The 15,857-nt window shown below is 37.7% G+C and overlaps 1 protein-coding gene across 2 annotated transcripts; it reads right to left on the reverse strand.

Moving 5' to 3' along the window:
* Positions 1-1,603: 1,603 nt before the first annotated feature.
* On the reverse strand, positions 1,604-15,349 carry LOC107769419 (protein root UVB sensitive 6). 2 transcript variants are annotated; one of them, XM_016588652.2, is made up of 13 exons: positions 14,910-15,348; positions 14,188-14,286; positions 13,968-14,081; positions 7,706-7,777; positions 7,405-7,515; positions 7,195-7,314; positions 5,590-5,691; positions 5,401-5,473; positions 4,846-4,929; positions 4,688-4,752; positions 4,436-4,537; positions 4,174-4,356; positions 1,604-2,034 (listed from the first exon to the last, which is right to left on the reverse strand). In XM_016588652.2, the coding sequence occupies exons 1-13, from the start codon at positions 15,252-15,254 to the stop codon at positions 1,969-1,971; spliced, it is 1,536 nt and encodes a 511-aa protein (XP_016444138.1). In that variant the 5' UTR covers positions 15,255-15,348; the 3' UTR covers positions 1,604-1,968. The 2 variants fall into 2 exon arrangements, with proteins under 2 accessions (XP_016444138.1, XP_075079089.1); XM_075222988.1 differs by having other exon boundaries at positions 1,641-2,034; positions 4,084-4,356; positions 14,910-15,349.
* Positions 15,350-15,857: the final 508 nt, after the last annotated feature.

Consider the following 15,857-nt stretch of genomic DNA (forward strand, 5'->3'; position numbering starts at 1 on the left):
GTACCTTGGGTCGGTTATCCAGGGGGGAGGGGATATCGACGAGGATGTCATACACCGTATTGGGGTAGGATAGATGAAGTGGAGGTTAGCATCTGGAGTATTGTGTGACAAGAGAGTGCCATTGATACTCAAAGGTAAGTTCTATAAAACGGTGGTTAGACCGGCCATGATGTACGGGGCTGAGTGTTGGCCGGTTAAGAACTCACATACTCAGAAGATAAAGGTAGCAGAAATGAGGATGTTGAGGTGGATGTGCGAGCATAGTAGGATGGATAAGATTAGGAATGATGATATTCGGGAGAAGGTGTGTGTGGCTCACATTGATGACAAGAAGCGGGAAGCGAGGCTTAGATGGTTCGGGCATGTTCAGAGGAGAAGCCTAGATGCTCCGGTAAGAAGGTGCGAACGGCTGGTTGTAGAGGGCACGAGAATAGGTAGAGGGCGGCATAAGAAGTATTGGGGAGAGGTGATTAGGCAGGATATGGCGAGACTTCAAATTTCCGAGGACATGGCACTTGATAGGGACATGTGGAGGTCGAATATTAGGGTTGTAGGTTAGGAGGTAGTTGAGTCTTGCCTTATGTCATAACTTTATGAAACTAGTGTGGTAGGGATACTATTTTACTTTTGCTTTGTACCTTTCTTCTTGATTTCATGTTGTCCCTGTTTTTCATATTATTTATGTGGTGTTACTGATAGTCTCCTTTTGTCTTTTTGTCTTCTTGAGCCCAGGGTCTTTCGGAAACAGCCTCTCTACTCCTTCGGGATAGGGGTAAGGTCTGCATACGCACTATCCTCTTCAGACCCCACTAGTGAGATTTCACTGGATCGTTGTTGTTGTTGTAGAGAAAGAAAATTCACCAGAAGTTTTTCTATTTTTTTTTAACGAGCATGGCTTTTCTGGGACAGCTAACATGAACTTGCACACATTGTTTGCCAAGAATTTTGTCGAAACACATTGATTTATCTACTCCAGCTATATTTTTCTTTGTTCTTTATGTTGAGGATATTCACTGAAAATTAAACATTTTGACCCTCACATTTTGAATCTCGTCAAACAATACAATCCAATTCATTTTCATAACTCTATATGTGAGAAAAACATAATAGCCTACTTACTAGCAAACTCGCAATTATCGATATGGACCATCGAACAAGAATTATGCTGCGGGTGTGATATCAAGGAATGAACCGAGTGACCACAAATGCTTACTTGCATCCTTGGCCTCCATACTTGTACTTGTGGTCCAATTCTAGAGATACCCAGATTAGTTCAGCTTTCTCTTTTGGAATCTCAACCAAGACTACGATATCATCAGATAAAGTAACTAGAATATCAATAATAAAAGTACCATTTTCCTCAAGTTTGCTTAAAAGCAAATCCATGTCTAACTAATAAGATTCTACCATGTGCAGAGTAAAAATGGTAAAGGAAAAGGGAATACCAGATGGAGATATTATTACACTAGCCGAAACAAAGTAGAAAAAACAGGGAACTGGGGCAGGAGAGCATCTTTTGTCTCCAAACTGAAAGCGCAACCTCCCCATCCACCCCCCCCCTCCCAACCCCCAAAAATATTAAACCCTTGTATGCATTACCAAATAGTATTAAAATGAAAATTTATATGCAAAGAAGAATATCAAAGAAATGTTTTTTGGTGGAATAAACAAATCTACTGAAATCTCTTTCACCAAGTGTATTTTCTTGCTTACGCCAATCACGAGCTGCTGATGTACAGGTAAACTGTCGTGCTACAAAATAGCAAGCACGTGTAGCAAATTGCGTCTACACGGCATCAAGATAAACATCTGGCAATTACTTCAAATATCCAACCCCATTTGCCGCCATGTAGCAAATTCCCCTAGATGCACAAATGCCTTGCAGTGCCATCAGTGGTCATGCAAAATAGTTGTGACAAGAGAAAACAATTTTAGCTCCTCTGCAACCAACTCCAACAGTTATGTATCCTATTTGACCATTTCACAAAGTCGAGCTCGGCCAGGATTAAGTAGTGATTCCGACATCACCCAGCCCTGCAAGAATGTAAAATGCTCACTAACCTGCATAATTAAATAAAAGAAGCAGCCTCCTGCTAGTCATGATAATTAAACTGGTAAGGAAGACAAACAACAAATCCACCATTGCCAGGCCCACTGTGTTTATTCCAATAATATTCTGCAATATGAATATTAAAACATTCACCCAAAAAGATAATCACAATCCAACGGGGTTAATTTGTTGGTAGCCAACAGACCTCACCCTTCTGGAAAGAGGGAATGATCATGAGTTAGACAGTGTACAGTTTTTCCACTAATTCCTTCATGTAAGATAACTCCTTACGACCTCTTTGAAGTTTGAATTAATCCAGCCAGCTGGACAAACAGTGTTATCAAAGGCAAAAAGTGCAAAAAAACTCTAAGGTCTATTAGGCCTTTAAGCGCAAATAAAGCATGGACTTTAATGAAGAAAGGCGCAAATGGAGAAAGACTACAAATATGTATGTGTAGTCCAAGACTAATATCAATAAGCATGAATACCATACATAAGGACAACGAAATTGAAGAAAATTTACGATAAAGTATAATATTAATTGCTTAGTGTCGCCTCTTTAGGACTACGCTCATTGGCAAGGAAAAGTATGCCTTAGAGCCTTGATGACACCGCTGAAGTGCTCGATAAGCGAGGCGAAGCACTCAACATGTTTTGAGCCTCGCTTTAGGCTTAAGCTTGATAACACTGTGAACGAATACAGCTAGTAGCACCATTTGAAGGAGTTCAAGCCTTCAAGGTAACGAAAAACAGAATGGATGCGCAAGGAGATTATAAGAAAAACACTACAACTATTGGAGTGATTTTATTTGTAATTGCATTTAATACTGAATGGCACTCACATCTTATAAGTTGGAATCAACCACTATGAATGTTATGGAGGCAATTCACAGATATAACCAATTACAAGAGAATCCATTTTAAATCCTTTTACAAGGCTAGATGTAAATCCTTTTACAGGAATCTTCCACTTCCACAAAAAGAGTAATTCAAAGGGAACTGAGGCTAAGAGATTGCTACACGTCCTAATTATGTGGATTCTAGAATGAGAAGCATTTTAACATAAGTCATAAAGGTTAGGAGTATAAAATTTTCAGGGGGCAAGCGATAAAAGTGAAACAGAGCTCATGAATCCATGTCAGGGCCTTCCAGAGGAAAGCACGTTTGCATGGTGCCTTGGCAATCACTCTAGGACCATAGCGATTTGACACTAGCAATTTATGGTGAATCTGGATAACCTCCACATAAGAAAAAAATAGCAGCCCAACGTTCTTTCTTTAAGCTTTCTTCTTTCACTGTTAGATATTGTTGCACTTTTAGAGCAGCAACAAGCAGATGGCTGATCGAAAACGAAAAATACATGATGAACACGCCAGAGTAGACAAATAGCAATCCGTTAATTGAAACCAAGGCACACTTGAAGAGAAATAAGGTAATTCATATGTCCCTGTACTCTAACCAACTGTATGTCTGTTTCAGTTAGCTAGATAACCATACATACCCCACCCACCCACCCTCAAGAAACCAGTTCAATCATGATGGAGGGAAGTTGATTTATGGACCCAGCCCCTATCCTTTTCAAGACACTAACAACTTCAGACAAGGCAAAACATTGTCATCTGGCTTCTTAAGAAAAAAGTTCACTTGCAGCAATACCAAAGAAACAAATCCTAATTGTCAGTCGTGATGAACATGGTTGTAAAACCATAAACGCGCAATTATATTCCAGCTCTTATTTCCTTAACTCTGTTTTCCTTTTCTTATTCAGGGAAGGTGGAGGAGCAGGAATTACAGGGATGAGATTGAAGACTTAGAAATTCTGGTCTCTTTCATTTTAGCCTTCCTGATAATCCTCAGCTTTGCACGTGATTTTTTTTTTCCAACTGTAATATGTGATTATAGGTAATAACAAACAGAAGGCTCACTTGCACTCAGACAGTAACATATCATCTCTATGTTTTAGCTTGTTTAAAATTTAGAAAGAAAAAAGATCTATCAGAAATAGTATCATTAAGCGGCAAATTTCGCTTCACCTGTTCTTTAGCTTTGCTCTTGAAAGGCATATATAAAGCTGAGACCATCTTATAAGATTCTATAACATTAAGCGGCAAATTTCGCTTCACCTGTTCTTTAGCTTTGCTCTTGAAAGGCATATATAAAGCAGAGACCATCTTATAAGATTCTATAACATGAGCTTGAAGATCAGCAGTTGATAGCAAGGATGCTGAAAGTTCATCTTCCCGCTGTTTCCTGGAGGAAGACTGTTTGTCGGTCGATGAACGAATGATGTGCAGAAGCACATGGCCCTGTATTTTAAAGTTAATGAGGTAAATGTCAGTTTTTAAGAGTTTCATGTTCATCAGACGGGTAAGTCAGATGTCTTACATGAAATGCTGCTTTCAGCACATCATCAGACTTAGCTTGATCCTTGAGCAACACATATATATTTCCCTTGAAAGGATTGTATGACACTATATATTGCTCCTTCTGTTAATCAAGATCGACATGCAATTACAAGCATGAATACGAGAAAATAGTAGAAGAAACATTTAGCAGCATAACAAGAAAGCAAGGGGATGTAAGTGTGCCATGTGCAGGAGAGCTCCCCTTGACATTCATCCTCCCTTGAAAACATACCTCAAAGATGGGCTTGACAGCAAGATATGAGTTTGGATCTTGGAAAGCTTCTCTAAATCTTGGTCCTGCAAGCAGTTAGTTAAAATCTGCAATGAATATGTCTGATGATGTTATGTTCAGATGACAAACGAAACAAAGTGTATTTTCCTTGTAATTACCAAGAACAATAGGTCTGTGCTTTTTCCATGGAAAGCTGAATATGTTTTCCCTTGAATTTCCATCCTGCAGGGTTGGAACTCTTCCTGAAGAGCAAGTAGCAGGAAAGACATCAACTCAGAGAAAAAGATTAATGACTGTTAACTTATCTTACCTTTCCTTCTCCGCTTCACTCCTAATAAGTTTTTCTTAACTTCAGATAATTCCAAATAACTCTATGAGAAACTAAAATGGAGAAGAAAAGGTACAAGAGGACAAAAAGCACATAACTTTGCTACAGTTGAGTTAAAGAAAATGTTGGCATGTCCTAGTTTTACCACAAATTTGTAAGCTGAATCATTCAGTTGTGCTGACAGTCAGTTAACAATATCGGATTGAGAGTGACCTCTTCCGCTTACTAAGGTGTTTCGTTTGTGCGTTTGCAACATCCGAAAGGAAAGCCGTCTCTCTTCCATTCGGAGCAAGCATCGTAATCGTACAAAATCATGGTATGAAAGAGACTCAATCATAACAGAAAAAGTGGAGGGAAGGAGGAAGAGGGAAAGACTATTCCTAACCTGTCCTTAGGAAAGATTCTACTGCTACTGTAAATCTTGCACGGTTCAGGGTATGCAGCACAACAGATTTCACCTAAGATATACAAAAGCAACAAGATATGTCAGTCAAATGGGAAAAAGAATAAGGAAAGAAATCAGACTAGTATGCTAAGAAGTGCAGTGAATTAGAAATTAATGCACACTCTTAACCTCTTGATAAGAGCTGAAGACATATCCAAATGAGAGGAGGGCAAATGTCTTGACCAAGGATGGATTCCTTTTGGCAATCATGATACTTAACCCTGTCCCAAGCTTCATAAGAAAAAATTAACATAAGTTATTCTAGCTCAAGTACATTAGTAGTCAGATACATGGCAGAAACCACTAAACAAATAAATATAAACTCCTTGTCAAGTAGGAAATAAGCCCTTCAATTCCCCTGAAAGAAAAAAGGCAACATTTTAAGGATCGTCAAACTTGCGGCCTTTGTAATTATTCTTTTGCTTCTTTAATAGTTTTCTGCTCATAATTCTTGTTTCACTCTTGTAGATTCTTTTTCTTTCTTCCCCTTTTTAATATAGAGAACTCTTATATATTCTCAACAACAACAACAACAACAACCCAGTGGAATACCACAAGTGGAGTCTGGGAGGGTAGTGTGTACGCAGACCTTACCCCTACTCTGGGGGAGTAGAGAGGCTGTTTTCGATAGACCATCGGCTCAAGAAAATGAAAAGAGACAGTGGAGCAGTAATAGCAGAGTAAGAATTCTTATATATTCTCATTACCATTAATTGATATGTTGCGAAGAGGAGTGCACCTTATGAAATGAAAAGACAGTAAAATTAGCGTTTCGATGTGAATAATATTTTAGCTTCAGAATTGTGAATAATCAAGGCCCAGACGATGAGATTTTATTGAACACATGGATTGAGAAAGAAGTCTAACCGTTATTTTTGATATCTGAAGATAACAACTCATGTTCTCATCTTCCAATTAATAATTCCAGGTACTTTTACACCAGTTACTCAATGGTTTCAAACAGTTTTACCACCTCATTAGACTAAAACTCCTAACTTAATGATAAAATTGATCTTAGAGAAAACTCCTAACTTAATGATGAAATTGATCTTAGAGAAACTAGAAAAGTTATTAAAATACCCATTCCAGAAGGTTCTCCCCCTTGAAGATGTGCAGTTTGCTGGAGCTATTCACTTGCCTCTTTTTTTTCCTTCTCAAAAAAAGATAAGCAAGTGAATAGCTCCAGAAAAAATTTTCTTTTGAAAATGGTAACATTAGCTCCAGCGAAATTCTTTGAAACAATATGAAGATACAACATAATAGCAGATCACAAAGTCGACTGCAGCCTCCCTACAACGTAAAATTTAACTGCCATCATAGAATATGGCCTTTGTTTCAGTTTCTATTCTACCAAAACCCCTCATAAGGGAAAAGAATTGAGTGAAAAGTTAGCGAGCAAATGAGTAGTTACCCAACAACATCACTTTAAGAAACCTGCAACAATTACCATAAAGTACAGTGACTTCTTCTTCTGCCACTTATCCCTTTCAAAAGAAGGAAATAATAGACTTCTTGTGGAAATGGCATTTGAGACAATAATGCAATCTATAATATACTACCACGACCAGACCAGGATACATTTTTATTTTTTTTTTGAAAAGTGGTCTCAAGAGGCCATGCAATTGAAATCAGAATTCTGCATACTTCCAAATTCAGAATACTTGTTAAGATCAGATCAATATCTTCATCACCAGGAAAAGCGAAAAGAAAGAAAGAAAGATTAGAAAAGCATACCAAATCAGCAAGATTGCCAACGCATTCCCCCTTAGCAGTTACATCCCCAATGTTTTCCCCTTTAGCGAAGGCCTTATATATAGGAGTACGAGTTGAAGTAGAAGTGACAGCACCTACATTCTGTAAGCAATTCAAAATAAATCTTAAGTTCTTAGCTAACTGTTTGTGCATGCAACATGAATAAATAAGGAAAAGAAGAAGGCGACAAACCTTGGCGACATTCGCTGCACAGGCTAAAGGAAGAAAAAACTGCGGCACAACAGCAGTTACCAGTTCAACACCAGCTCCCAACTCCATCAAAAGATCACCCGCGAACCTTAGCTGATGGGCATCATAAGGAAACAAGAATTGTAAGGAAAAATGAACTAGGCCAACAAAAATCACAAGTTGAAGCCATTAATTAGATTTCAATCCTTACCTACCACAGCCCAAACCAAGAAAACAAAATATAAACAACAGAAAAATGCAATACAAACCAAAAGAAAATTAGAGAGGAAACAATGGAGAATACCTGTTTTAGATCATAATCAAATTTCTTTCCCTGTCGTGCATAAAGCATCTTCCCTACACGGCCAGCACCATCCTGCAAATTGCAAATTCCTTCCGGTTTGTACTCATGGAACATGAAAGGAGCTGTTTCTAAAGTTCCATTTTGAGCTCTCAGAATGTCATAAAATACACATAGTACATATGTTGAATGATAGAGGATTTCCGGGAAGATATTCTCCATATCAAAATCTGATCCTCCAAGATTTTAGAGATAATTGTTGTAATCCAGAATATCAAATTCTGATTCTTTTTTTATTTTATTCTGTATAATCCCAGATTTTATGGGATTTAGATGATTCTGTTTCTAACCTCTTCTTGTATATAAAGCCATGTAGTATATGACATTCAAAGATATGAATGAAATTATTCAAGTTTCTTACTCTTTCCACATGGTATCAGAGCCTCTTATTACTGACTGATTTTTTTTTCATTCATCCATCTTTTCATCACATTTGTCCTCTTTATCCGCCCAAGGGTTGAAATCATTTGAAAACCATGTCAGAAAAGAGTACTATTGCGAATACTCCGGTCTCTGAAAATGTTTCTGCCACTGTAGCGCATAGCTCTACAGTTTCAACTGGAGATTTACAAAATATTCACGCCTCTTATCGGTTGAATGGGAAAAATTATCTAAAATGGTCTCAGCTTGTTCGTACCTTTCTAAAAGGTAAAGGGAAATTAGGACATCTCCTCGGTATAGGACCATCCAAAGAAGACCCCAAGTTTGATGCATGGGATGAACATGATTCAATGGTGATGACATGGTTATGGAACTCCATGCTTCCACAAATTAGTGATACCGTTATGTTTCTGAATACTGCTAAGGAAATTTGGGATGCAGTGAAGGAGACATACTCTAAAGTTCATGATGCTGATCTATGAAATAAAAACAAAATTATCAGCAACAAAACAGGGAGCTCGATCTATCACTAAATATTCTAATCTTTTACAAGGGTTATGACAAGAGATGGATCACTATCAATGCATTCAAATGCGTTGCACAGACGATGCTGTAATTTTGAAAAGATTTATTGAAAAAGAAAGGATTTCTGATTTTCTTGCAGGGCTAAATGCAGAGTTTAATGTTGTATGAGTGCAAATTTTAGGGAAAGAAGATCTGCCATCATTGAATGAGACAATGGCCATTATACGAACAGAGGAAGGACGGAGGAGTGTTATGCTTGAAACTCAAATAAATGAAGGATCAACTCTTATGACAAAAGGGACAAATAAAAAGGAGTCTGGAGTTTCACAATTGGAGAGCACCGTCAAGCCCGCAAGTTCATTCAAACCGCTTGTCAACAGGGACAATCTTTACTGCACTTATTGCAAAAAGTACCGGCACACGAGAAAGATGTAGGAAACTCAATGGTAAACCTCCAACCAAAAATACTTTTGATGGAAAGCAGACACACATTGCTAGCAGCCCTCAGATTGATGAAAAAAGTCCATTAGTCCCAGAATTCAACAAAGAAGATATTGAGAAATTGAAGACATTGCTGGAATCTCGGGAGATATCATCTTCAGCAGGTAGTTGTTCAATGGCCTTTGCAGGTATTTCTTCCACTTTTGTTGCTAATGTTAGAGACAAATTTTCTCCAATGTGGGTGGTTGATTCCAGGGCAACTGATCATATGACTTGTTTCTCCCATCTCTTTATATCATATTCACCTTGCCCTAGCTATAAAAAAATAAATATAGCCGATGGTTCAGTTATTACTGTAGCTGGCCAAGGAGACATACAACTGGGAAAGTCTTTGATACTTAAGAATGTTCTTCATGTCCCAAAGTTATTTGCAAATCTCATTTCTGTCCACAAAGTCACCAAAGATTCCAAATGCAAAGTAACCTTTTTCTCTTCATATTGTGCATTTCAGAAACAGGACACGAAGGAGATGATTAGGCGTGCTAGTGAGAAAAGTGGTCTTTATTTTCTGGATTTTCACAATGGTGGAGATACAATTAAGAATTCCTTATCTAGTTCATTCTTGTATGAATCTGTTATGTCCAATAAAGAGAGAGTTTGGCCCTATCATCGTCGCTTAGGTCATCCTTCTTTTTATGTAATCAAGCTAATGTTTCCATCTTTATTCAAAGATTTGGTTGTTGAGTCTTTTCATTGTGAAGATTGTGAAATTGCAAAACATAAACGTGTTTCCTTTCCAATAAGCAACAAAAGATGTCAGACTTCATTTTCTCTTATTCATAGTGATGTATGAGGACCCTCTTCCATTCCTAATATTTCCAGTGCTAGATGGTTTGTGTCATTCATTGATGATTGTACAAGAGTAACATGGATCTATTTGTTAAGCAAAAATCAGATGTCAGCCATGTTCTTCCTACCTTTTTAAATCTGGTTAAAACCCAATTTGATGTAACAATTAAAAGATTCCGTTCTGATAATGCCAAGGATTACTTCAATCAAAACCTCTCTGTTTTCTTCAAAAAGGAGGGAATTATTCACGAATCTTCATGTGTCAATACTCCTCAACAAAATGGGATAACGGAGAGAAGAAACGGTTTGTTACTTGACATTACTACATCACTATTGTTTCACAAAAGGGTTCCAAATCAGTATTAGGGGGAAGTTGTGCTAACTGCTGCATATCTTAGTAACAGAATACCATCAAGAATTCTGAATTTTAAGAGCCCACTTGATACTCTTAGGAGCTTCTTCCCGAATTTCGAAAATTCCAGCAAATTGATTCCTAGAATCTTTGGGAGTATTGCCTATGTTCACATTCATTCTCAGAATAGAGGCAAATTAGAACCACGCGCTCTTAAGTGTGTTTTCATTGGATATTCTCCTACTCAAAAAGGATATAAGTGTTACCAACCATCAACCAAGAAGTTTTTTGTTTCAGCAGATGTCACATTTGATGAAAGTGAGCCATTTTTTAAAAATTCTTACATTCAGGGGGAGTCATTTGATGGAAAAGGATCTCTAGACTTATCACTACTTGATTTGTCTATTCCTAGCCATGATAAATCCTTATCTGTGTCCTTGCCTGAGTCACCATCTCTTCACTCATCTGAGTCTCTAAATCCTAATGAACATATTGAGTCTTCTAAGCTTGATATGGATAAAGGAATTCAAGAAAGTAATCCACCATTGCAGGTTTATTCCAGAAGAAAGAGGCTAGCTGATCAAACTACTAAATCACAATTATCTCCTCATGTTACTGCCCCTAATACCTATCCTGAACCTGTTGAACCATCAGAAACACCAAACCAAACTGATCATGAAGAAGAACATAACCAACCAAACGACTTTGACCTTCCCATTGCACTTAGAAAAGGAACCAGAACCTACACACAACACACTTTGTGTCTTTCCTTGACATATCAAATCCTATCCCCAAACCATAAAGCTTTTATCAGTAACCTCCACACAATTCCTGTTCCAAAAAATTTGTCTGAAGCATTAGGTAACAAAGAGTGGGAAGAAGGTATGAAGGTGGAAATAGAAGCATTGCAGAAGAATAAAACTTGGGAAATAGTGGAATTACCAAAAGGAAAAAAGTCGGTAGGGTGTAGATGGGTGTTTACCGTGAAATACAAGTCAGATGGGTCTATAGAAAGATTTAAAGCACGTTTCGTAGCAAAGGGTTACACACAGACCTATGGAATTGATTATTTGGAGACTTTTGCCCCAGTGGCAAAAATGAACACAGTGAGGATCTTATTTTCATTGGCTGCGATTTTTAATTGGAACCTACAGCAATTTGATGTTAAAAATGCTTTTCTACATGGAGATTTAGATAAGGAGATCTATATGAAGGTACCACCTGGTTTGAAAGCAAGAAGGGAATGGTATGTAGACTGAAGAAGACACTCTACGGACTAAAGCAATCACCCCGTGCATGGTTTGGGAGATTTACAAAGGTTATGATCAAGCTAGGCTATCGGCAGAGTCAAGGAGACCACACCTTGTTCATAAGGCACTCAAAAACAGGAAAGGTAACTGCTCTACTAGTCTATGTAAATGATATCATAGTAACAGGTAATGATTCAGAGGAGATACACAATTTGAAGAATTGTTTACTCAAGGAATTTGATATCAAAGATCTTGGAAACTTAAAGTATTTTTTGGGAATTGAAGTAGCACATTCTAAACAAGGAATCTTTATTTCCCAACAAAAATATGTGCTTGATTTGCTAAAAGAAACAGGGAAATTAGGGTGTAAACCAGTGGCCACACCAATTGAATATAATCATGGGTTGTGTAATGCTCCAGAAGATTCTGTGGTAGATAAAGGCTCGTATCAAAGGCTTGTAGGGAAATTGATCTACTTGTCCCACACAAGGCCAGACATTGCCTTTGCTGTAAGTGTCGTTAGCCAATTTATGCAAGACCCTAGAGAAATGCATCTCCAAGCGGCCAACAGGATTCTACAATATCTTAAAGGAAGTCCCGGGAAAGGAATACTATTCAGAAGAGGAGGAGACATGGTTTTAGAGGCTTATACTGATGCGGATTATGCTGGTTCATTAGTGGATCGAAGGTCAACTTCTGGATACTGTACTTTTTTAAGGAGGAAATCTTCTGACTTGGAGAAGTGAAAAACAGAATATTGTGGCCAGATCAAGTGCAAAATCCGAGTTCAGATCTATGGCGATGGTAGTTTGTGAGTTGTTATGGTTAAAGATAATCCTTGATGATTTGAAGATAAGATGGGAAGGACCTATGAGACTATATTGTGACAATAAATCAGCAATAAGTATAGCTCATAATCCTGTACAACATGATCGCACTAAGCATATTGAGGTAGATAGACACTTCATTAAGGAGAAATTAGATAGTGGACTCATCTGTACGCCATTTGTATCTACAAAAGATCAGTTGGCCGATGTTTTAACAAAAGGACTGCCAAACAATATGTTTCAAGACCTGATAAGCAAGCTAGGAATAGAAGATATCCATTCACCAGCTTGAGGGGGAGTGTTGAATGATAGAGGATTTCCAGGAAGATATTCTCCATATCAAAATCTGATCCTCCAAGATTTTAGAGATAATTGTTGTAATCTAGAATATCAAATTCTGATTCTTTTTTTATTTTATTCTGTATAATCCCAGATTTTATGGGATTTAGATGATTCTGTTTCTAACCTCTTCTTGTATATAAAGCCATGTATATGACATTCAAAGATATGAATGAAATTATTCAAGTTTCTTACTCTTTCCACAACAGATGAGCATATATCTGATATTGGTTAATTCCAGGCTGAGAGAATTAGAAGCGATAGAACAGTCTTAAACTAAAGATCTTGAACATTCTAAACTTCTCTAGAACTAAAACTAAGTGTTTTCCCTAGTTCATTGGCCTATCACAATTTCCAAGATGGATTTGGTTCAGGTTATGAAGCTTTCCTGGAAAATAATTCCACATGATTGAATTGGTGTTCCCGCTTCTCAGTCAGATAGAATTAAAGAAACATTTGTTTTTGGATGACACGGATTCTTGGATATTGTTTCATCTCATATGGCGACTCGGGACAGTGCAGACAGCCTACTATAGAGATATTGGAAAAACTTATGAAATTATAAGATTGTAAAAAGGATTACTCAAATAGAGTGTTGGTTGCTGGAAGAAAGAGTGCAAGAGAGCTGTTGAATTGTGTGAACCACCTCATCTAAAAGCTAACTTTAAATTGTTAGAGAACGGACACATTTATTTATTTTAGGTATGCAACACTCTCTAACAAGTGCAGGCCTGGTTCTTTTTAAGGTCAAGCACGTGAAAGTATTTTTGTAGATGGGTAATGCTAAGACTCGAACCCAAGACCTTTGCCTGCTCGTGCAACATTATCGAATTGTGTGAACCACCTCATCTAAAAGCTCACGCCCAAGAGCAAAAACATTTGTTTGTTTATTTATTTTTGATTTTTATATTTTTTGATGAAAAGGTAAAAGAGAGGAACACATTTGTTTTTTTAAGCCTGCAACCAAAACAATGCATGTTACTACTTACTAGGACCTTTAGGAAAATATTGGACCTTGTTAGCATGTAAATAGCTTCAAATACACATATATCTGATATGCAGACTGAAATGCCGAGCCAACAACCTAATCTCACAAAACCTATTCTAATTTTTTTGCATAATCATTTCCACATTCTTATATCAAGTCCCAACTTTAGGTAAAATATCAAGCAAAAGCATGTAGCTAAGAGTTTTTTTGTATCAGGTACTTGCTGAAACAATGATGAAGACTCTATTTGTACCTTGAGAATCCAGTTAATGGCTATGGCACCAGGGGTAGCTCTATGCTTGGAAACTCCTACTGAATTTAAGAGTGTTTGCGTCGTGAAAACACCCATTGCGCCACCAAAAAAGTGCTACAAGTGGCAAAAAAAGAGGCATTTGCTAATAACCACAGCAGCCTGTTACAAAACATTAGCTAAATGGTACCCAAGACAGAGCTTTTATTTTGTAGTTGCATACCTTCAGTGCCCTCCATGTCATGTATGGTACATAAGAAGGTGTAACGCTGCCAGGAAAACCTTCTGGAACAACGTAGGATCTTATGAACCCCATAAACTCCTGCGCCACATGTACGATAGGAATATAGAAAAATACATTCTTGATAAAGAATTTCTTATCTATTAAGATTCATGCACAATGTCTTACACAACAACAAAAAATTGTAACCATAAAACTTTGTGCACAATGTCTTACTCACACGGAGATCTTACAACATACTAACAGGCATTCCTCATAGACACGTAATTTAGTAGCTTCAAGGAAGTCATAAAACAGGAGACCGTGTTCTCCCGATTCACATTACAGAAAAGCTTTTCCATTTGCTGAAAATACACTTACAATGTTGGAATTTCAGAATCCTACACTTAAGAACTTTAAAAAAATGCTCATAACACAATTTACAGAATTATGTTTCTGCTATAGCAATTTGCTTTTTTAGCTCACTCACAGGTTCTCGACTTGATTTCTTAGGTCAATGAGGAAATTCTTCAACTTATTTCTCTGTCTAGTTGAATTCTTCTAGATAAGAGTAAATTCTTCACCAGAAAATTGAAACTAATAGTAACTTATGCAGTAAATGCCTAGAAAAGAGAAGCAAAAATCGCCAAAACGTTTTAATTTCACAAGCGTACAAATTAAAAAATATTTAAAAAGAAATTCAAGAGCAAGCAAAAGCGACAAACCTCGACAGGAGCTTGAGGAGACTGCAAACTAACAGCACGAATTGCGTTCTTCTTTAACGGCTGAGAGCCACAATTGACACTCTCATCAGCGAAATACTTCCATCGGCGACCGTCGATCTCCTCACAGCAGAGCAATCTCAAGCTCGAATCAACAAATTGCCGATCATTAAGCCCAAAGCTCGCCATTTCCGGCCGCCGCTCAGCGGAAACCGACGGTGACGGAGGAGCGGAGGCGAGGTCGGCACTAATCCGGAGAGTTTCACGGACAAGCAACGTAGCGTCGTGAGACGAGGCCGTTGAAGTTAGGGTTTGAGAACTGGAGCTAGGAGGGTGTTTCAGCTTCATTGCGGTATTGAAGAATCAGAGCATGAGAAAGTTGAAGAGGGAATTTTATGGATGAAATTTTTGGAGCTTTGGAAATGTCGTTGTGAATGAGTACGAATGCAGGTAACGGACGTTAAGAGGAAAGCAGGTGGGGCCCTGCTGTTTTGGGGGGGGAGGGGGGATGGAACTTGGCATGAGATGAACACGTGGGGTGAGAGAGTCGGTGCTTTTAGATATATATACGTCCAGCTTGCCATACTGTAGTCAGCTGTTTTTCTTCTGTGTTCTTCAAAATATAAAATAGTAGTACTCCATTAGCTACTTTTTAAAATAACCACCAAGTGCTTTGTTTTTATTAAGTGAGAAAGAAGTACTCCCGCCGTTTCCGTGCCAAAAAGAATTACCATTTTCCTTATTTGAAAACAATTTACCTTTATACAATGATTTATGGTCACACAAAATATATGTGCCTCATTTTACACCACAAATTTAAAAGTCTTCGCTCTTTTCTTAAATTCTGTGTCCAATCAAATGAGTTCACATAAATTGAAACGGAGGGAGTACTACTTTTTTGGTAAGTAAATATATTACTATTTACCTAAGGGAAATATGTATAAGTATAAT

This window comes from Nicotiana tabacum, chromosome 10 (assembly GCF_000715075.1).
Source record: "Nicotiana tabacum cultivar K326 chromosome 10, ASM71507v2, whole genome shotgun sequence".
NCBI lineage: Eukaryota > Viridiplantae > Streptophyta > Magnoliopsida > Solanales > Solanaceae > Nicotiana > Nicotiana tabacum.

Excerpts from the sequence above, each read along its gene's own strand:
- LOC107769419 (XM_075222988.1), bottom strand. The coding sequence starts at position 15,254 with ATGAAGCTGAAACACCCTCCTAGCTCCAGTTCTCAAACCCTAACTTCA. Across the intron at positions 7,778-13,967 it reads CCATTAACTGGATTCTCAAG|GATGGTGCTGGCCGTGTAGG; the intron begins GTACAAATAGAG and ends TGCAATTTGCAG. Across the intron at positions 7,315-7,404 it reads GTGCAGCGAATGTCGCCAAG|AATGTAGGTGCTGTCACTTC; the intron begins GTTTGTCGCCTT and ends AATTGCTTACAG.